The sequence below is a fragment of the Gouania willdenowi genome, chromosome 15 (assembly GCF_900634775.1).
Source record: "Gouania willdenowi chromosome 15, fGouWil2.1, whole genome shotgun sequence".
In the NCBI taxonomy this organism is placed as follows: domain Eukaryota; kingdom Metazoa; phylum Chordata; class Actinopteri; order Blenniiformes; family Gobiesocidae; genus Gouania; species Gouania willdenowi.
The window spans coordinates 1,555,458-1,579,193 of record NC_041058.1 but is presented as its reverse complement, the minus strand read 5'-3'; the positions used below and the strand labels follow the sequence as shown (position 1 = coordinate 1,579,193).

Below are 23,736 nucleotides of genomic sequence, written 5' to 3'. Positions count from 1 at the left end.
TCTACTTTTCATAAATCCAAATATATATTGCAAAGAATATTGTTGCGATGTGTTAACTTTTTATTTCCTGTAATGTGAGGATTTAATGTCACTTTGAGATTCATAAAGTTAAATCTACATTTATATTTATAATATATTCACACCTGTATAGATATATCACTATCTACCAGCATATGTCTATGCATCTATTTCTGCTCATCTATCTATATATCTACATTTAACCATCAGTCTACATTTACTCCTGCACATCTGTCTAGATCTACATATACCTTCCTATGCTTTTATACCTACCTGTCTCTCTCTACCATCTATACATCTACGTTTACCCATCTGCCTACATATACAGCTACCTATACTTCTATATGTACACATTTATACATCTACATTTACTACCAATAGACCCTTTCATTGTTTGTAAACATTGACGTATATTGTTGGGCGGGGCTTAGCCTGGAGGCAAACCCACAATTGTCTTTTTTTTTCTGAGCATGAATATCAGCTGGAATCCTATAAAATTACATTCACTAATGTTATTCCTCCTATTCTGGCACTAAACACACAATAAAGCTGTGACATCACTAACCTCCAGTCTTTAGCCAACGGCGTTTCCTGTTTTTGCCTCCACTAGAGTTGTGACCATTAAGGGGTTTATATATATATATATTTATATGTGTGCATTTACTACCTACATATCTACATCTACCTTCCTATACTTCTACCCGTCTCTCTCTACTATCTATAGATCTATGTTATTGGGTGTGGTTACAATGAAAGGTCGACACGCTGTGATGTCACAGTATTTATGAGCTTATGCAGATGATTGATTGGTTCCCATCATTTCCAGTTCAGTACAAAAGTCCCTTTTTATATAAAAACAAGAATAAAAGACAAACTATTATAGAAAAGTAGACAAGAAGGCACAGGTTGAGAATTCAAATGAAGCAGGATTAACTAACAGAAGGTTAGAGTTTAACTAGTGCTTAACTAATCTGAACCTGAGGATTTACTTCCCTTTATCATCAGCAGCAAAGTGTCGTATTAAAAACACGTTTGTGCGTCCTTCACCAAATTGCTTAAAGACAAAAATCACCACAACCTTACAATGTTACAAAATATCAAATATATCTAATATTGGTCCTATTTGTCAGTTTTTCCTCTGTTTTGTTAGTTTATTTTCTGTTTTTAGATACTTTATATCTGTAAACATTGAAGTTTTTAGTCTTTTTAATTCTTTTATGGTGTTTTTATGCTGCATTTAAATCTGTTATTGGTCGTAATTGTCAGATTTTGCTCTATTTTGTCGAATTATTTTAGTTTCGAGTCCTTTTACTCAGTTAAGTCTGATTTTGGTCACATTTGCCTCTTTTTGGCCCTTTTTTTTTGACAAACTAAAGGTTGATTGTTGTGAATTTATCACAATTTAGTTAAAAAGAAATGGTGGTACGTGGACAACTAACGTCCTTTAATGTTTGGCCTCGCTTTGTGTTCACAAATTAATTTAATATTTTCTAAGTTGAATTTTTGTGTTTTCAAAGTCAAATATTAACTCATTTAATTTGACTTAGAATATCATATATATAATTTTTTTGGAGTTCTTTCAATCAGTTTTTAAGTCTGATTTTGGTCACATTTGTTTCTATAATCAATCACTAAATGAAAACTGTTTATTACAGAATCATGTGAATTTGTGACTTGGCCTCACTTTAGGTTTACAAATTAATTTCATATTTTAAAGTTGAATTTTTGTGTTTTCAAAATAAAATATTGACTAATTTAATTAGATTTTATTATTACAATATTCATTCGATTCTTAGTTAATAACAAGATGTAAACAGTCTTTTAATTTAAAATATATAAAGATAATTAATGTTATTTCCCTTATTTGAAATATTAAATACATAGTCCCTTTTTAAACTAGCCTTCATGTATTTTGGCCCACGGACGCTCTCAGTGGCAGACCCTGCTTTGGCTCCTCCTCCCTGACTTTGGGAGGCTGTTCTGATCCGCTGTGCAATGCACAGTCACAGCGATTAAGCCCCGCCTCGCCCCGCCCCCCTGGCCTCAGTCTGCATGGGTGGGCGGGGCTTGGATGGCCCAGGGCTGCACAGTCCCCCGTCCGAACATGGTGAACACCAGGGAGCCCAGCAGGTTGACGACCGCAGCGATGTAGAAGACTGTCTGCCATTCGCCGATGGTGTTCTACACACACAGGGAGAGCAAATCAGAACACACGTTGCAGAGCCTGGCCTGACCAGCAGGGGGCAGAGAAACACCACTAATGTTCAGACTCTGCCCAAACCAGATAGATTTAACTCTAACATTAAATAATCTCTAACATTGAACATCTACACATACCTTCTGGTTTTATTCTCTTCCTTATCTTTGTAATTTTCCCCTTATTTTTATGTATTTTTCTTTTTAATTTTTGTAAAAATACATTACATTAATCATTGCTACATGTAGCTCCTCTGTGTTTATTATGTATTAGTTATTAATTGCTGCATAATGACTAGCTTTTAAACAGTAAATAAAAGAAAGTGTAATATTGTCATAATTTATAGTTTGTCGTCATGATGTTTGTAGCTTGTTTAGTTCTTCCGTAATCAGCCGTTGAATAGAGCAAGTTTTACACAAATCACAATTTTCAGAGCAAAAAGCTGAGAAAACAGGCTATGAACATCTGGACATTGGTTTCCTTCTAAAAAGAAAAAAGAAAAACACTGAGACAAGGCTTTTGATGACAAAATTATTATTATTTTGCTATCTGGATCACAGGCGTACTGTCATTTGTATCTCATCAATGGCACTGAGTGAGTTAAAATGGTGACCAGATGAAGTGAAACACCAACAGAGGTGTGTTCCATAAAGGAGGGTTAACAAACTGAGTCTATCCATAAACTCTGGGTCAACTCTGTGTACCTGATTCTATTACAGCTGGTATGAAGAGGGTTAATCAACCCTGAGTATGTAAACCTTGGGTTACTGACGTGCACGCGCGATAAAAAGCCATCATCAATGGATCAGAAATTTACTCGAGCTGCCATGGCAACCACCCAGAATAGAGTGATTTATTCACCCTGATGGTGAAATAAGCCAGTGTTTGATGAATATGAGCCTGTTATAAAGGTGTGTTCAGTCTTCAGTAATTATAGTGGATTAAATCACCTGAAATTAGTCACACTTTTTGGTCACTTCATCACTTTATTGCTTGAGTGACGTGACGAGCGGTGAATAATATGAATAAAATGGGAGGCGTGTCAGCAGCATAGGATGTCTGCATAGAGAGTCCTCCTGTTACACTGGATATAAACACAGTGACTGCTGCTTCATATCTAATCAATTATATTGATTTTTAATGTAATATTGTCACCTGAGTCATCTCAACGTCCTAAAAAATGTCATAAAAAAACACTGAAGCGGGACGCGACCCCACGACCCATCACTTCTAAGATGTTAGGTATTTGCAAGTTTCTTTGTGTTTATTATATTATACATTTATATGACGTTAAGACATTGTTCTTTTTATTTCTTGGTTATAAGGTAGTTTGGTGTGATTTATTTACCTTTTCTTTATTTTTATACTGTTTTCCCATTTGGGGATTTTTTTTTTGTTTCAGGCACTTGAAAAGCCTACGGCTCCGCCTATAAATAGGCTGGGCCTGGAGTGCTCTCTCTCTCTTGCTCAGTCACCTGCAGACGCGGAGCTGGGCGGAGGTCTGTTCCTGCTCCTCCACCTACGCATCTCTTTTTGGGGTTTAGGTATGTTTTGTTTGTTTCTGATGGGACCGGCTGTCCTGTTTTCGTTTTCAGTTGGTTTTCAGGAGTAGATTGGGTTTTTTTCTTTCTTAGTTTGGATGTGGTACTGGCTTCTACGGCCCTGTATAGGGTTGGCCCAGTACCGCATCTTTTTCTTCTTTTTGGCCGGCCCACCAGGTAAATTTTGTTTAAAGTTCATTAGTTAAAGGATGGGATGGTTTGGGGGTTTTTTTGTGTCCTTTATTTGTGTTTAACATTATTCTGTTCTTTAGGTTCCTGAGCTTTCTTCTTTTTTTTTTTTAGGAGAAGTAAAATAATAGTTAACAGTCATGAATAAAAGTTATAAAATCCTAATTGTTTTCCCGTGTCCTTCCTAATGTGTTTATTCCCTTTTCGGGGTGTAACATAAGAGCAGCATCATAATTCACTGCACCATCATAACTTCATAGATGTGTGAACTATAGAGTGGATTCATTTATTTACTACAGACGTCAGTAGATGTTTTAATGCAGATCAACCTGTCAGTGACTAACTTAATGATCTGTATCTACAATAGTATAAAGAAAACAACCGTTTGCACAAAAAAAAAAAACAAAAAAAACGTAAAGCAACAACATTAGTAATGATGTGAACACGTCTGTGGTGTGTGATGTTACTAATGTGTTTCAGAAAAAAGTGTTAAGGTTCATGAAAGTGTTCAGAAATGGTGTCCAGGTGGGCGGAGCCAGGTAGAAACCCAGGGTTTCTTTGATAAAACCTGCCAGCGACCAGGTTTAGTTCACGGACAATGTTGCCATGGTAACATACTCAGAAGAACGTACCTCACGTTTAGGAATGAGATACTCAGAGTTTCCCTCATTTGAGCCTGAACATACTCAGAGTTTGAACATAACCTGTTTTATGGAATAAACCTCTGGTGACTCACTGTGTGTGTGTGTGTGTGTGTGTGTGTGTGTGTGTGTGTCTCTCTCTCTCTCTCTCTCTTACATTTTTGGTCAGGTCTCTGGCTATCACTGGTCCCACCATGCCAGGAATGGTTGCAAAGGTGTTGGTGATTCCGAGGAGGATTCCTGCATATCTACAAACACACACAGACAAACAAAAACTTTGGAATTAAAACATCTTCTGTTTCTAAAAATATATTTTCTACTGTAATGTGTGCACTTATATTTAATTGACAGTCTTGTACTTAATTATGTATGTTTTATTTTTTTGTTTTAGAGTTTATTCTTTATTCTGATATTTTGGAGGAAATTTCAAATTAAAAGCATTTTTGGTCCAATAACGAGAAAGAGATTGATTAATACCTACAGAGGTTTGCAGTCGGCACAAAACTCAATAATCTAATGCTTCAACTAAAATCATTTAAAAAATAAAATAATTTTGGTGCGAATAATCACAAAAAATTTCAACGTTGCAATATTTGTGATAACTCAGATAAAATGAAAGAAAGAAAAAAGATCTAATAAAATTGTATATTGAAGGATTTTTTTGCTGCAATAATGAAAAACAATCTTGAGAAAGTGATTCATTAAATATGTTAAATCATGTCGTTCTTACGAAGGTGCGATGTCCAGGTGGTTGATGTTAAATCCAGACGCTGAAATCCCGCCCAGACTGGAGGAAATGGTGAGGAAGGCGATGGCCATGATGTAGTTACATCCCGTGTAACCCGTGGCAACCAGAAACACGGCCGGCCCGATCATTCCTGCAGAGAGAACACACAGAGGTGACCAGGCTTCTCAATGTAGGGGGAAGGGGGCTGAGTGGGGACGCTCGTACCCATGAGCGTGGCACACTTCCTGACGACCACGGTGCGGTACAGGCAGCTCTCTCTCAGGTAGTCGACGACCTGTCCGCTCAGCACGGCCGTCACCGCACAGCCCATGTACGGCAGCGCTGACAGAATCCCATTCTGTGGAGAAACATCACACCATCAACATCTGACTCACCACAACAGGTCCACTATGGGAGAGAAACATTCTTCTTTAATGCAGCTTTGGACTGGAGAACATAATCTAGTTGGACTGGTTGCTACATGCTAAGCTAATCAAACATGTGGGGTTGCTACGTGCTAAGCTAACCCAAACGTGGCAGACTGGTCGCTACATGCTAAGCTAATCAAACATGTGGGGTTGCTACGTGCTAAGCTAACCCAAACATGTGGAACCGGTCTCTGGTATGCAGTTCCTTGCATAGAATCATCTTTTGACATTTTCTCATCCTTTGCCTGGAACACACAACTTTACGCACAACACAATATTAGTTATTATAATAAATTAATATCAAAAAGGCACAGAAACCTAAAAGCAGATTCCCAGAGGTGGTAAAACATCATTACGTCTCCTCCACCATCACCTGGAAAGATTCACAACATGTTTGGGAGAAAAAATCCCTTTAAGACATTGTTCATCTTTCCAGTGAAACAGCTGCGTGTTAATGTGCCTTCATGGAGCATTTGGTTCATATTTGTACGTTTAGGAATAGATCTCGTCTCTATAGATCTGTTCACCTTCTGGATGCTGAATCCCAGGATGACGTTCATATATGTGGGCAGCAGAGTGAGGAGTGTGTAGAAGGTCCAGTTGTAGGATGAGTGAGCGACCACGATGGCCCAGAGAGGAACCGACTTCACTATGGAACACCAAGGGATCTGTTTTGCAGTGGGAGACAACTGGAAACCAGTACAGACACACACACACACACAGACAGGAAGACATGACACAGACTTCAATCCTTCTACAATCTACAGTGTGTTTGTTTTGAGAAGCAAACAAAACTTTTTAAAGAGTAAACTCAGTCCTTGTAGCATTATTTTGTATTTTAAAAAAAAAAAGGGTTTATTTGCAAATTATTCAATGAGTGAAGCATTCAGTAACTAACACCTGGAAATAAATAATAATAATAATAATAATAATAATAATAATAAAAAACTAATAAACACTACTCATCAGGGTTCTGGCCAGCGCTGTTGAGCGTAGGGTCCCTACAGTGTGGTGTCGCCCCTTACGCTGTGTTTCAACCAGCGTAAGCGGATTTTCTGTTTGGTTTTTTTTTTCCTTTTTTATTCGGTACCATCGTAATAACTGTATTTAATCTGCATAACCGTCTATTTACTACAGGAGATTTGCTTAGTTGCTCTAGTCCAGTGGTTCCCAAACTTTTTGCAGTTGCGTACCCCTTCAGACCTTTAACCTGAAGCCATGTACCCCTACTCCTACAAATTTAAAAACATGATAATGTAATGTCATATCCAACGTAGCCGGCTCTACAGTGAAATGTGACCTAGAATTTTAACTAATCCTGTTGAGGAATAATATATAATTAAAATAATACTTGTTCAGAATTCTAACTTCAATTTCTTTAAATTTTTAGCCAACTGAAATTGAAACAAGTCTCATTTTAGAAAAAGAAATCTCCAGATACTTTGATGTATTTAACATATAATAGTTTTGCTAAATATTTATCATCATAAAATTGTAAATGGCAACTTTATTGGGAAGGATGAGGTTGAGGTGATGGAAACAACGTAGTTCCTACTGCTCAGGAACCTTTGTGAACCAGTTGTATTGTTATTATTTTTAATTATTATTATTTAAAAGGTACATGTTCATAACAGGAACTATGGACAATAATAAAATCATATTTAAAAACTTGTAAACATGCAGTAGAACTAATCATCGGTAAATAAAGCTCTATTAAACTGTGTAAAACAATAACCAGGAATAAATATGTTCTCCCTGGTAAAGACAGTAGCTCTAACAACTGGTACAATGATAAACTTGGTGATATTACAGCCTGTGAATTCAGTACGGGGCAGAATTTACTCTGTCTCTGAAATTATTGCGGATGTTTGCGGTGTTGTGTCGCTGTGACCCGAAAAAAAATCTGTGACCGGAGGTGGCGTTCCAACCCCTGCGGCTTCTTGGCGGACGTTTACTCCCCCTTAAACACATTTGTAATTCTTCTCCAGTCTGCATTGTCTTCACCCAGGGGGAGTAAATAGCTCCGTAATAGCTATGAAGAGGTTTACGCAGCTGACGTAGCACTCTTTTCTAAGAAGCCGCAGTGGTCACAGATTTTTTCGGGTCACAGACTTTGGCACAACACCAACGCTACCGTAAAAACAGCCCAAACCAAGTCTAAACGCCCGACTCTGAGGAAGCCTCGGGGCTTAACCGTTACCGTAGACTCAGGCCGTGTTCTGTCGGGGTCAGGCTGGGTCAGGTCTTTTTTTTCAGCTCTACTCTGTTCATCCCCCTCTTTGTGCTTCACAAACTAAACTAAAAATATCAACTAAATTAAACAATAGAAACATTAACTTAATGAGTTGGGGGAGGGGGGCGTGGCCATAACAGTTCCAATGTTACTGCAGGTCCCACATAAAACCTCATTTAAATTTTAAAAGTTTGTCTTTGAATCAGATGTTATTTGTTGTGTCTACAGTGTGTGTGAGTATTTATTAGTGGAGGATCTATACCAAGCATGTTTAACTCTATAACTATATTCATCATCATCACCAATTTAACAAATAACTTTGGGCTTTAAAGTAAGACAGTAACAAAGATTTAAAAAAAAACCCAAAACTGCACTAAATTTGGCCGTCAGAGGGTTATGAAGTCATACATTTAAAAATTTCCCTAGACCCCCCCACACTCCCGCGGATGTTGGTGCATCCCTCACGAGTTTGTCGTGGTCCTTAGAGCGAGCTGCGAGGTGCGTCACCTGACGGGGGAGCGCAGCACCTTCTTTTTATTAGTCAAAATATTTCCACACGCTGAGGCCGTTGTGTAACAGGTTAAAGTAGTGTTTACATCTCCATCCACCTGCTCTGCTCCGCTCAGAAATATATGTCAATAACTTTTTTTCTTCTCAAAATCGCAGCCTTTGCGGTTAGAAAATCTCATTTCATCATATCGCGATACTATCGCAAATGCAATTAATCGTTCAGCCATACTCATGATCCCCTACACTGTGAGAAATACCAGGTGCTTTTATTCTGAAAGCACATTTATAGAACACAGATTGCATTCTTTAACTGTTTTTCAATCCAACACAACTGACCTTTTTGCAAAACCCCGCCCACAAACAGTCATTTTCCAATCATAAGTCCAAGCAACCTTTACTATGTAATCAAGGTCCGACATGCTCAGAGCAGACACAGCAGTGAAGCGGAGTGTAGGTCAGATACCAGGTACCCCAAGAGATTGGCTGGAGAAGTCGTGTTCTCTCCGTTCCCAAAGCCTAAAACAACTGGAGCGATGTCTACAGTTGACTATAAAACTGTGGTATTAAGTTATTAGCAACTATCATAGTACTATCAATATTTCAGTTGACATCCTCCTGAGGCATGTACGTCTTCCAATCTATATTAGCAGGTTTTTTTAGCACTTAGCAGCGTTAGTAGCTGCTATCTTAATAGCCTTGAGTCACCTGTAGGTTCAGCTAGCTACTGTAGCTAATGTAACAGTTCCCCATTAGCTGCGGTAACACTCCTATAGTTTAAGGAGGATAAATCAATATAATAGCAGCATGACTGGTCCACAACGCTGTGCTCATTGCATTTGAAGTAGAGATTATGGGTTTTTTCTCCTTTAGCTTTGATACTATGTAATGTCCCCTTCATTGTTTATTTTAATATGTTGAATATATCCCTCTACAGCCTAGGTTCTCAAAGTGGGGTACAGGTACCCCCAGGGATACACAAATTGTCATAGGGGGTAAATGAATAAATGGTTTCAGATTATTATTGTTTTTGTTTTTTTTTTTTAATTAATTATACATTGTTCCTCAACAGGATAGGTCAAATTCAGAGACAAATTTCACTAAATTGTATGTGACATTACATCAGTGGTTCCCAACTTTTTTGGGTTGTGACCCCATTTTAATATCACAAATTTATAATCTATGGCTTATCCAGAGACTCTTTCTTTTTCTAGAATTATCTTTTGATAATGTTTGTTTGTTGCCAAGATTAGTGCACAAAGTGACGAGATGCACCAGCTCCGATGTTTTTATAGACCATTTTATTTTAACTAGATTAATATTTGAGAAGGTAAAAGTATAGAATACAGTTAAGACTGTTTCGTGTGTGGTGTTATAATAACTAACATTAAAATCATATTTTCTTTAAATGTTTTATAGTAATCAGTATTTTTTTATATCATTAAAAATCAGACATTTCAGGAGACCCCAAGGTTTAAAAACATTGCATTACATTATGTTTTCTAAGTGTGCAGTGGTAGGGGGTACATGGTTTCAGGTAAATGTCTGAAGGGGTACGGGAATATGGAATGTTTGGGAACCGCTGATCTACAGCATGTTGTAATCTGTTTTATCTGGAGGATAAAAACATTCACTAACAAGCACCGGCAGACATCTCCCCGCCATTACAGACGAGGCAAAGCCACAAACATGACGGACATACCAAAAGTAAATAAGGGGGCGGGGCTTTTGAAAAGACTTGATTTGACGTGCATGAAACAACAACAGAGACACCCACGTGTTCGATTTGTGCCTCATTATCTTTTCTTTGCCAATCGTTAATGGTGGGTTTGGCCACAGCTCGTTATGAACTACATCTCCATGGTAACACAAAGGTGTTGTGGCTCACCTCGTTCTTCAGCGAGTTGGTGATGTAGAGTCGTTCCTGCTCAGAGATCCGAGGATGAGTGTCAGGACTGTTGAAGACGAGCGCGGACCAAAGGACAAACCATAGCAGACCCACAGCACCTACACACACACGATATAAACACACACACAATATAAACACACACACAATATAAACTTACACACACAGTGCAGTGTCTTACCTGATATGTAGAAGACGTAGGGCCAGCCCAGGTAGAAGCAGATCTCTGCAGACAGAGGTAAACACACCACTGTTCCCATCTGAGCTCCTGCATCAGGACAAAGAACCAGCAAAACCATTAATCCACATGTTTTATCACTGTCAGATTCATAATAACACACAGATTACATTAATTACAAAGAAAGCCACTTATACTCAATATTATTATAATAAAAATAATTCTAAGAGGAAAACTTAATTATTCTGTAGCTACTACTGCTCAGGACATTTACCTTGAATAATAACACAAAAATAATTATTATAGTTGTGTTATTTATAATCGCCTACTAATAATAATACTGAAGATTACAATAATAAATATTATTTGAGGGAAATATCTATTATTAGTAGTGGTAGAAGATGTATTTAATTTTTTTATATTTGTATAATTAAATAATAACGATAACGAAAATATAAATGTAATACCACTAATACTGCTAACTATTATTATCATTGTGTGAGAGAAATGGCGAATTCCATATCATATCACTAGTATTAAGTAATAAGTAGTATCTAAATTGTAAAATCAATTATTAGCATTCATAATTATTATGTGATAAATATATATTAGTAAAAATAATAATGCACAAAAACTGCTGATTAGAATATATTTTTATTATTATTATTAGAAGGAAATATATATTTTTCTATACATTATATAATAGTATTAGTAGTGTTTTTTTTTTATTTTTCATAATGAATATAATAGAATGTGTAATTATTTGTATCCAGATTTAAGTGTTTCCTTGTTATTGTGCCAGTGTGTCTGTGTGTGTGTGTGCGTGTGTGTGTGTGTGCGTGCGCGACCGATGTAGGTGATGGTAAGGAGGCGGCTCCTCTCCAGCGGTGGCGCCCACGCAGCCCACATTGCGTACATAGCAGGAAACGTGACCCCCTGCAGACAAACAGCGCATGCATGAGCCAAACGCTGAGCAGACGTTTCCCGCTCTGTGATGAGCTCCTACCTCGCCGACGCCCTCCAGCGCTCGGAGAACAATGAGGTACGCGGCCCCCAGGTCGGCCGCCACAGGCGTCAGCAGCGTGAACACCACCGTTCCCAGAATCCCGAATCCCATCAGCCACTTGGGTCCGAGGCGTCCTGCTAAGTAGCCCCCGGGGATCTGAGTGATTATGTAACCGTAGAAGAAGGAGCTGAGGATCCAGCCCTGAGTGTTCGAGTCCCAGTCGTACACGGCGGCCTGAGGGAGGGGCCAACATGATGTTAACGCTAATAGCTCCACGAGTCCCTGGCCTTTACTAGCGTAGGGGTTAGGGCTGGGCGATAAGGACCAAAACTCATCACAATATTTTTTCTCAAAATCACGATATACGATATAAAAGTTGAAAAGAAAGATACCGTTTGAATGTACTATATGAATAATATTAAACACTTGTAAGATGTGATTTGTACTGTGCAACTGTACAAGTAAAAACAAGCCTGGTTGCTACGTGCTAAGCTAACCCAAACATGTAGCCTGGTTGCTACGTGCTAAGCTAACCCAAACATGTAGCCTGATCGTTACATGCTAAGCTAACCCAAACATGTATCCTGGTTGCTACGTGCTACGCTACCTAAACATGAGAAACTGGCCGCTATGTGCTAAGCTAACCAAACATGTGGGACTGGTCGCTACATGCTAAGCTGCCTCCACATGTAGGACTGGTTTCTACGTGCTAAGCTAACCAAACATGTGGAACCGATCTCTGGTATGCAGATCCTTCTCACAAGCAATGCAAAAAATAATCTTCATGTTTCTTCATCCTTCGCCTGGAATTTTGGACTGGAAATGTGTGAAACGCAAGAAAAGAGAGAAACCATCAAATTAAAAAGAGTAACAATGCAGGGGGGCGGGGAATTCTGAAAGTGTTATGAGATCGAGTGAAAATGCATTAAAAACGCAATAAAACTGAGTGGAAAAACTGAAGAAAATTAAGTTTAAAAATATATGACAAATCAGAGAAAAATAAGTCAGAAACGAGCGGAAAAAAGAGAAAAACGTGTGAATAAAATAAGTAAGACACACAAAAAAAAAAGGCATTTAAAAATGAGAGAAAAATGCAAGGAAAATGAGAAGAGCATAGGTTTAAAACATGTTAAAAAATGTGAGACAAACATGAGCAGCATGAGCTGAAAGAGCGAGTGGCGATTATTTTTGATCGATATGAGGGAGGGTCGGTTCTTCTCTCACCGTGCGGTTGTGTTTGGGTCGATCTGGGCTGGGCTGAGACGGACACACTGAGCCGCTGTGGTTGCTCTGTGTGTGTGTGCTGTTCAACATGTCCACCATGGCCACGCTGAGGTTCACTCTCAGAGCGTAAACCACAAAGAAGCCATAGGAGGAAAGGAAGGCCAGACAGTAACGAGCTGAGCCGCACGCTGGAGCTGCAACACAACACTTTATCTTTATCTAACATTAGGAAAAACACAGTAAAACTCAGATTGAAATGACACAGTCACAGTTTATAAAAGAATCTGACATCTCTGTTAAAATAACCAGTAATCAATTATTTAGGAGCGTTTCACAGCTTTAATATGCTTTAGTCATACTTCAACATGAATTTAAAAGCTGTATTTCAACAGGAGGGGCTGTTGTGGAGTCACATGACCAACCTGTTATTGGTACCTGCTTCCTGTTGACGTCACTGATCTGAATTTGTACAAAACTGCACCAAATAAAACTAAAAAAAGGTAAATTAGTGACACAGAAAGTTCTCTATACACACAAATATGTAAGTTTGTGTCTTTAAATCGACGCTTAAAGGCCACAAAAACAACGTCATTAAATTTATATGTAGGTCCGGGTGTTATGGAGAAACTGGGTACCGTTATATCTGCTGACTGACTCACCGGAGCAGCGAACTACTACACTGAAAATAAATCATTAATTTGGGCCAGATTCATTTTCCAAAGTTAATAAACAATTAATATAATGCTTATGTAATAATTGTGTGCATATTATATAATGTAAATAAAGGTATTTCTTCGACAATAATAGCTGATATAGATTTTAGTTTAGTCATTCTAAATTTTGTTGTGGATATTTTGTGACGTTGTTGCTGTCGTTGTGATATTTTTGTTGAATAAATGTTACAAACAAAATTATTTGAAAAATTTATATTTTCGTATGTTTCAGAATTATTTATATATGAAGTAAAATAAGCTACTAAAAGGCAACCAAAATGTGATTTTGTCCGATTATTGTGTTTCGAAGCCCGCCAACAATCAGAGTGAGTCACCGGTTAGAACGGTCACCAGTTAAAGCGGAACACCGTTGCTGTGGTTAGCCGGTGTTCAGCACCGAGCCTCCGTGTCTCACCTTTGCGGACTCGGGCCTCCTGTTCCCGGTGAAGCAGCGGTGTTTCCTGCTCATCGTCCTCCGTGTCTGAGCCGAAACGCTTCATGTTGTGAGTCGGTGCAAAGAGACGGATCTCCGGTTCATTACTGTCAGAGATCAGCTGGTCACAGACACAGCAGCTGACCTCAGTCACCTGACTCCTCCTCCTTCTTCTTTTTCGTTTTCTTCTTCTTCTTCTTCTAATGGTTTCCGGCAGGCTGTACACTAAAAGAAGCGTAATGCTGCCCTCTTCTGTTCACTTAGAGTAACTCCGTTTTAGATTCTCAAATAGAGGTTGGTAGATTGGAGATATCTCACGACTGCCTTATCTATTAAAATCGACTCTGTTCTTGGTGCAAATATTGACTTTATTGAAAACACTGTCAGCCCAAGAGTTGAAAGTTCTTTAAATAACGTTCCCCTTTCAACAGAATAACATCCACAGGCCAATAGAACATGGGAAATAGTCTCAAATTGACCACACTGACATAATCCATCCGGATGTTTGCCTATTGGATTTAAATATGCAGCTAGTCCACAATGCCCCAGTCTTAATCTGGTTATCTTAACTTGATTTGATCGGCTAGTTGCCCACAGGAGTCTAGTGCCCTGCACACAAGGTTGACACTTAAAATAATGCCTCCCTCTAGACTCATTCTCCCTTTGCCATTGCTGATACACAGTAGCTTTGAAAACACTGACACACTCAGCCTTCCCCAATCGGACCACATATTCAATTTCTGTCTCGAGAAGAGCCTTCTTTGCTAGCCTATCAGCAGCTTCATTCCCCACAATACCTGCATGAGATGGGATCCAGGAAAAAACAATACTAGACCCCATCAACTCTATCTGGTGAAGGCAACACAAAATCTCTACCACAGTATCTATCCTAGCCCCGGAGGGATGGCTTCTTCTTCTTCTTCTTCATCTTCTTCTGTTGAGTTTGTTGGTAGTTGGCATCTACAAACAGGTGCATTTCCGCCATCCACCGGAAGTGAAAGTGAGCCGATCCCCCTTGTTTTGTTTTTTTTTTAAATTACTGGACATTTTTAAAAATACTAACTCTCGATGAGAATTATAAACTCAATTTCTAACTTCAAAAGAAAATACAAAATATTGCAAATCAACCCTGAGCATACAAACGCATATATATATATATATACACACATATATACATATATATATATATATTTTCATGGGAATTATTGAAATAAAGCAGAAATTGGGAGTAAATTTTAAAAAATGTATCATATCCAAACATTAATATTGGCATCCATACACTTTAAAAAAGAACATTTCAACAGTTTTATTTGGAAATAGAAATTTAAAACTATTCAAATGGAGTTTCATTAAATTTATCACAAATTCAATAAAACTTTTTACTATTAAATTGTTGAAAGAAATCAAATTTTTCCAAAATTCTGCTAAATCCTGAAATTATTTGTCAAATTTTTATCTAAATTAAATAAAAAATAGTCACTACCTGTCACCTATTGGTTGGATACTATATATCCTACATACGTTTACATCATTTATACATGGAAATGCACAGTAGCACTAATGTTGAAATTGTTCGATTCCCAAACTCTGTGGCCCACTTGAGATCAAACGTATCCGTATTTGGCCCCTGAACTAAAATGAGTTTGACACCCCTGATGAGGGCCTTATAATTATGTGTATTATGAGTTAAGATGTGGATGGAGAACACGTGTAGAGCCAGTGCCCGCCACCAGGGGGGGCTGAAGCCTGAATGTTTGTGTTCAACATGTAAAGACTCTTCTGTTGGATTATAAATAAATAATGATTTTATCAAACATGTGTCCAAGTGTTCTCTTTCAATAAACAGAAAAACAAGCACACCAGGCATCTGGACACATTAAAAAGAAAAAGAGAAAGTAAACAAATAAATTAATGCTTACAATTAACAAGAAATCTCTCCATTAACCCTTTGAAGGTAGGTTTCTGTTCTGATTCCACAGTTCTATAGATCTATATACAACAGCTATTTTTAGAAATACTAATAAGAATATTTAATTTGGTTTGGATTCTTTTTAAACAATAGAATCAGGAAAGGGCCTATGAAGCAGAACACATGTGGCCCTCGTTTTAGTTTTGTGCAGTTGTTAAAGTAAACGCACAAATTGACGCCGAAAAACACACAAATGGAGAAAAAAACGTAAAAAGTATTAGTAAAATATAGAGAATGACAACAAAACTACACAAAATTACAGTAAAAACACACAAAATATGAGTAAAACATACAAAATGCCAACAAAAACACACAAAACGACATTAATACTAAATGTGAGTAAAATGTACAAAATGACAACAAAAACCACACAGTACAAAATACAAAATTTAGAGACTCTGTCCTTCGTATGTATTGAAAATAAAGGGTTTTAGAGGTGGAAGGCTGTTTAATGGACATTTGGTAGGTTCCATCTACCCCCGCGCTACAATCTGTAATGGTATGCGCCGGACGTCACTCCATTGTAACACGATGACGTCACACCTCGCAGCAGGAAGAACGCCGCAGGTGAGTAGCGTCACAGACGCGTTTATGAAACGCTTTGATGTGACGGATGTAAACAGAAGTACACTCACAGAAGTCCTCTGAATAATATTTGTATAACTCCAAATAATATTTGTATAACTCCAAATAATATTTGTATAACTCCAACATGGCACAGTTAAAAAGAGCAACTTTGTTACTGAACCGCAGCAAAGAATCTGAGCAAAGGCTCATCTCGGCAAACAAAAAATTGAAAGCTCACCTTAATAAAGTGAAAGCTGAGTTAAGCAGGCTTAAAACTCAGAAGAGAAAACACCAGAAGAAAATATCCAGACGAATTCACGAGAAAGCGACAGCGTTAAAAAAGATCAAAGATCTCATCACTACCTGTGAAGAGGAAATGGAAGCAGAAAGAGAAGAAAACCCCTGGACCATGTACACCGTGCTCAAGGAGAACAAATCCCTTCGCTCCACAATAAGAGAGTTGGAATTAAAAGTTAATGATTTAAGTGGCCGAAGGAAAGATCTGGAGGAACAACATTCAAATAACAGTGAGAAAATAATGGGCCTTAATACCCAGGTACACACTCAGACAACCCAACTGAGGCAAAGTAAGAAGCAGGCAGAAATGGCCGTGATGCTGCGATCGCGGTTGGAAATGGAGGAGGAATGTTTCTTTCAATTTTACAAACAAAAGAATTCTGAAATGATCTATCTGCGAAAAGCCGTTACAAATTTGGAGCAGAAAAACGAAGCCATTTATATGGAGATGTCGCTTGAAAAAATGGCGCGCGAGCAATGTGAGAGACGCATTACAGAGCTGCAGAATAAACTTGATGATTCTCAAAAGAAAAATGCTAACTTAGAAAATGAAAAGCTGGCATTAAAGTCTAAGTTAAATGAAAGCAATACGGAGTTGGAGAAGCTTAAAGGCCAGCATTCTTTGTTGAATAGGCAAAAAAACAAAGTAGATGCTGAATATCGTAACCTCAAGCAGGAGAAGGAAAGACAAGCTGCGGAAGCCGAAAACAAGTGTTCGTTCTTGGAAACCGAATTGAACCAAATGGCGAACCAGAAAGAACAGCTGAGTACACTGCTTGAAAAGACGAACAAAATAAAAGAGCTCCAGAACCAAACAATCCTCACCTTAAAAAGTGACCTCAATTCATCTAACCAAACTGTCAAATATCAGAAAAGCCAGATAGATTTCTTGGAGGTGACCAATCGGGATTTGACCCACAAATGTATCAGAGAAGAGAAAAAGAACGCAGGGCTGATGGCCGACAAGTACGACGTGATGACGGACCTGGAGAAGGTCAAAGTCCTTCGCAAAGTAAAAGCGTTTGATAAGAGCACTCAAGAGAGGAACAAAGATCTGTTGCGTGTGGACGATGACGAGGATTGATTTTAGAGAAAAAATTAGGGGTGGACGATATGGGGGGAAAAAAATCATATCACGATTTTTTCTTTTTAAGATCACAATGTTTTCATTCAGATCATTTTCAATTTATTTACCAGTAAAACAAACTAATTCACCAACTTAAAATCATTGCCCTAAATGAAAAAAGGGCAATTTATCAAACTGGTTCAAAGTACAATTAACATCAAACATAAAGGCTGATGAGTTCTTTTAGTCACTGATACACTGATCTGATCGGCTCATTGTTGTGATGAAACTCTCTGTAGATGCTCCCATTGCATTGTTTTATCATCTCATTTACACCGAAGAGTTGTTTGCTTTACGTAACCAGCTTTATTTCACTCATATTTGTGCACAAATGTGAGAACCTACGTGCGAATGGCAAAAATGTAGATTGATTGGAGTGAAGCGTCTGAGTACCGGACTTCTTTTTCAGTCTACCAGCTCTGAAAGCGGCGACAGCGTCTGCTGTTAGCGCCCGTGTGTGTTTGTATGTGTGTGCCCTCGTTTTGATTATTTGTTTATTATGCATGTTAAAAGGGTTAGATTTTAACATGTTTGTTGCTTCCAGCGTGCGGACTACTGAGGTCAATAAACTACACATTTCTCTTCAGGTTCCATTCCCTGACATGAGGTTTGATTGCAATCTCTAGATGTCCTGTGTATGGGCCACAGACATTATTGTATAGGCAAGGCACCGCGGGGGATAAAATGTGAACTACAGAGGGTTTTATGATCTCCATGATTTGGCAGATTGTCGTCATGTTTTAATCGTTTACAATCTAATATCGTCAGATCACACACCCTGAGGTTATGACATGGTCTCAGACATGTTACACAACATGGGAGGGGTGCGCAAAATGAAACCACAACAAATAGAAGCGTTGAAGTCAGGGCCAAAACAACAAACTATTAGAAAAAAGGGAAAATTTCTTAGAATTGCACCTCATATGTTCACACAGGGGTTAGGGAGGTGCCTCTCCATTGGGTAATGGAGTGGTACCATAATAGGGTGGTGGTGGGGGGGGGGGCGCTCGCTGTTCCGGTTGGTGGGGGCACATAAACTGGGTGCTGTGTCACCTGCATCAGTTTCTCTGTAACTCTGGATACAGTTGACTTAAAGCCACCTAGTAATTTAATTTAACTAGTTTGCTAGTACGAGGGTTTTCTCCTGGGGAGCTGGTTTTTTCCCCACTAATCATCTCAAAACAAAAACAAAAAAAAACAGAACAAACTCAAACAAGCATAATTTCATTATTTTTTGCTGTGATCTAAATTGAGCTCATCAGGCAAACTGAACACACTTGTTCTCAGAATGGTTGCAACATGAATGAAAATCATACATAATCCCTTAACAAGATTTAAATAATCAAACTCTAAAACATTTTCTGAACAATAAGGTGCCACAGAGGTTGAGAATTGAATAATTTCAACATATTACTACGACTTTGAATTTCCATGTATAAATGATATAAACGGCACCGACAATGTCCAAGCTATAGGTGACAGGTAGTGACTATTTTTATTTAATTTTGAGAAATCTTATCAAATAATTTGAAGATTGAACATAATTTTGGAAAACATAGGTTTCTTTCAACAATTTGAGGGTAAAAATGACTTTCATCGTGTTCTTCAACCGTGGGAAAACTGCCAATGCATGCAAATATTGTAGTTTTATTGAATTTGTAATTTATTCATTTTGTGTAAAATTATGAAAATTTGGCTTTTTTTTCCTCCTGCCTTTTTGTGTTTTTTTCAAAGCATGTAAAGAAAATAAATTTTCTAAATTCTGCATAATACTGCCCCTCCAGTCTACTAGAAGCACCACACCAGGTGACCTTCTCAATCCATTTAGGAAACGCACATTCGCTCAACGATCATTTTCTGTTAGAACAATACAAAAGTGGAATTCACTGTCCACCACTATCAAAGACGCACAGAAATACTCCACCTTCAACACACACCTTAAAACATGGCTTTCTGACAACTATAACTGTACACATTCATCTGTCAGATGTGATATGTATGTTTGATGGGACATGGTCATTGCTGCTGCCAAAGAATCCCTTGATAAACTATTCAAAACAATGCAATTTAACTAAAAATAAATCTTGAATGAAATAAATAAAGGAATAATACAAATGAAGAAGAAGCCTATTAATTTAAATTCTGGTTCTATAGTAAACAATGCAAAACTGCATAATAGTTCTTTTTCTTTTTAAAAGTGCAACTGAAAATGTATTTTGTGCCTTAACAATTGGACTTTAAAAAAACCTAGTCATTGCACTGTTTTTACATCAGATATTTGTTTGGACCAGCAGAGGGCGCTGGTAACCCCGTGGTCGGTTGGCATGCAGAAATTCTTGCAGTGAAGAAGAGAGGCTTTTACAGATATTCACGTAATATTACAGATATTCTATCGGTGCTAAAAGGGTAAGGAATCATTTATGAACATGTTTAAGAGTAGAAGGTGGCCAGAAAAGAAGTAGTAGCAGATTCCGCCCGCCGCCTACACTTCTGGACAAGAGAAGGATGTACATCCTCTGCTGTTTAAAAAAAGTACTGAGATTGAATTTTCAGAGTATGATGTGAACCGTGATACCTATGAATCGATTTTTAACTGCCTTACGATTAATCGTTACATTCCTAATGTAAAATGTCTCCTCTATGCTGTATTAGTTGCATGCACCGCTTTGATATATGTCTTCAAACTGTGCGAGACATGCATACGTACGCCTCACTAATGTAATGTTTTTTTTTTTTTAATTATGCACTTTAGGTTGCTGATTCACAACTGGCTGGGGACTACAGCTGGAAATTTGCTGCAAAGGTTAAAGCTGTTCCTTTTATTGTAAAAAGGGATTATCCACAAAATGATAAAGTAAACTAAACTAAAAGCACGGTTTTCCTTTTGGTGAGCGCCGCCACTCAGCTGGTCTGTTGAAGATGAGTGATCATGTGATTGCTGCAAACTGACCTCATCTGACTCTGTTGTAAATAAATCACTGCTTTATAAGAAAAAAGTGTGTGTTAGGGAATTCTCTGGTTGATACCAGCTGAGTTACGTCAAGTTTACCACAAAACGTAAAGACAATCACAAGATCAGTTTATAAGGCAAAAGATGCACTTTTAGTTACTTTGTGTCATGTTTATTCATTTATTTATTTTTATTCAGATTTATTGTGACAGTGATATAAACATCCTGGCAGTAAGAGATGGACATTTGCATGAAAAATTCAAGGCATTACAAAAAACAATAATGTAAATTACACACATGTAAATATTACAGATCCTGAAATATTAGCAGATTTTCCAAAGCTTCTAATAAAGTTAAAGCATTTTTTACATTTCATACATTTTAGAAATATTAAGTTGTTTTCTTTAAGTTCAGTGGATCTCTAAATGACGAGGAGGAATCATCACCTAAAATTCATTGTTTATTATTAATAATAAACAAAGAATTCACTGCTATAGTGTGAAGTGTGAGGCATTCACTGACCAGGCTACAGAGCAACATCTGAGAGTAAAGAGTAAACATCACAAAACTTACATAAAAGTAATAAGTAGAAGCAGGCAGTAGTTGTTTGTTTTTTATTTTTATTATTCCCACTGACATTTAAAGAGAACCCATAAATAAATGATGGTCCATTGTTCTATGAATCTGTGATAACCACATTTATTTATTCATCTGAATAATATCCACTGTTATCCAGGAACGTTTATTATTATTATAGTCATCTTAAAGATGAAAATCCTGGTTTTAATCACTAATAAAATAGGTTCAAATGGACAAAAAAAAGTGGGATTTTAAAAACCAAAGAAATTGGTTCAAAGTTGCAAATTAAAGTGGCCAAAAATAGACAGAAAAGGTGGTAAAAAAAGGGTCCAAAGTGCAAAGATATGCATAAAATATGGTGAAAAGAGGTTAAAAGTGACAATAATAAATGAATGTGAATTGCTCAAATAAACTAAACTAAAATAATGGGTCAACATGTGACATTAGGTGGAAAAGTGGTGGAAAGGGTTTAGTGCTGAGAATGTCTTGAAAGTGGAAAAACTGTGAAAATGCCTTAAAATGTGATGGGAGTAATGCAGCAAAAATGCATTAAAAGGAGCAAAAATATGGCAAGAAAAGTGATGAAAATAGTATAAAATATGGTGAGTTTGGTGTAGTTGCAGAAAAAGGGTTAAAAAAAAAAAAAGCAAAAATGGGCTCAAATTCTTGCTGAGAACAACTGGGCAATAACCGATTAATCTGGTGGGGGGGAAAAACAACACAAACATGTCCATTAACCTTAGTATAGTGTAGCTAGTCTGTTTTAGTGCTTTATTCTACCAGCAGGGGGCAGTGCAGGCAAGAAAAAGTCATGCATAGAGTCAAAATATGGCAGGTTTGGTGGAGTTGCGGGAAAAGGGTAAAAAAAAAAAAGCCAAAATGGGTTCAACTTGTTCAAAAAATATTCTTTTTTAATTTTAGTGCAGATGAAGCGTGAATAAATGAACCGTTTCTCGAACTGTTAAACCATAAAGTGTTTTGTTATAATGCTTCACGAGGCTTCATTACTACAACAAAGTGAGAAAAGTTAAGCAGTTGTGACCAAAGTTATCATAGAAAACTCACCGACCGTCTGTCCTTCACACCGTGTCTCATTTTAATCACAGCTGCGACCATAGTTAAAATATATATTATATTAAATATGTCTGTACCTCTGGCTGTCAGCGATGCTGCTCTGTTCCCGCGGAAAGTTTGTGATGTGCTGCAGTGAAATACGTCCCTGCGGAAATGACGTTTCAGCAGATGACAGGTCTTTTTTTTATTAAAATCCTCCCCCAAATGTAACTTGTATATGAAGTATTTTTAGTATTTGTGGGAGTGGTGGCCTAGTGGGTTTGTAATCGGAGGGTTGCCGGTTCAAGCCTCACCTGGGTCATCACTGTGGGATGTTGAGCAAGTCCCTTAACCCTGAACTGCTCCTCAGGGATGGGTTAAATGCAGAGGACAAATTCCATTAATGTAATAACATTACATGGCCAATTAAAGGCGAAAGCCCCGATTTAATTTAATTACTTTAAAAACTCTAAATGATGTAAAAGCACAAAAAATATATGATCCTCGAAAAAAAATCCCCACTGAACCAGAATGGATTAGAATTTCCCATTGCGTCAAGGAATGCCTTTAACTTTGTTTATTACTGTGTATTTATTTAATTATTTTTTATCTCTTCTTTTTATTCTAAATGAATGACATCTTGACAAATATTTGCTTTCTAATGTTTAAATTTTAACGTGATTTTAAAAAAATTTTTTTTTAACAAAATATAATTCCTGTTTTGTTTTATTGTTTTATTTTTTTTTCTATTGTTTACCATAATACTGTTGAATCTTGATTTAAATGAACAAATGATGAGTTGCTTTAAGTTTCTGTTCCCTTGGCCAGTTCCTGGTATTTTGTTGTAAATTGTAAACTACCATATGTGTTTATTTAATGGGAAATAAGGTAAAAATAAATAAATAAATAAAATTAAAAAATTAAAAAAAAAGATGGGATCTAAGTGAGGAGTTACTTAAGATATGTTTAGATAACCCTGTATTTTAGGGGAATATGTAAAACAAAACAAAAAAAGGGTAATTATATTAAGTTATCTGTTCGTTAGTTATACAACTTTATACAACTATTATATCCATCACATTAAATAACCAATCTGTGAATTTGGAAAATAGTCAAGACATACTAAATATATATCAATAATAGCACGTTGCAGTTCTTGAATGCTGTTAAATGTCACATAAACATTTGTTTTTTTTTTAAACATTAGTTTGTGGTGGAACTTTGCTTTTTACGTCCTTGTTCGGTCGGGGCTTT

The 23,736-nt window shown here is 37.3% G+C and overlaps 1 protein-coding gene across 1 annotated transcript; it reads right to left on the bottom strand.

The window, feature by feature from the left end:
* Positions 1 to 786: 786 nt before the first annotated feature.
* On the bottom strand, positions 787 to 14,125 carry slc17a5 (solute carrier family 17 member 5). The gene is made up of 11 exons (XM_028469142.1): positions 13,924 to 14,125; positions 12,796 to 12,989; positions 11,572 to 11,805; positions 11,414 to 11,501; positions 10,569 to 10,655; positions 10,370 to 10,488; positions 6,269 to 6,430; positions 5,539 to 5,671; positions 5,317 to 5,464; positions 4,744 to 4,834; positions 787 to 2,199 (listed from the first exon to the last, which is right to left on the bottom strand). Exons 1-11 carry the CDS (start codon positions 14,006 to 14,008, stop codon positions 2,062 to 2,064), a joined length of 1,479 nt encoding a protein of 492 aa, XP_028324943.1. The 5' UTR covers positions 14,009 to 14,125; the 3' UTR covers positions 787 to 2,061.
* Between the last annotated feature and the right edge of the window lie 9,611 nt (positions 14,126 to 23,736).

Bases quoted from the DNA above. Each gene is read 5' to 3' on its own strand.
- slc17a5 (XM_028469142.1), bottom strand. From the start codon at position 14,008: ATGAAGCGTTTCGGCTCAGACACGGAGGACGATGAGCAGGAAACACCG. The intron at 10,489-10,568 runs GTAAGACACTGC...GTGTGTGTGTAG, and splicing joins CTACGTCTTCTACATATCAG to GTGCTGTGGGTCTGCTATGG. The intron at 5,465-5,538 runs GTACGAGCGTCC...TTCTCTCTGCAG, and splicing joins GAAGTGTGCCACGCTCATGG to GAATGATCGGGCCGGCCGTG.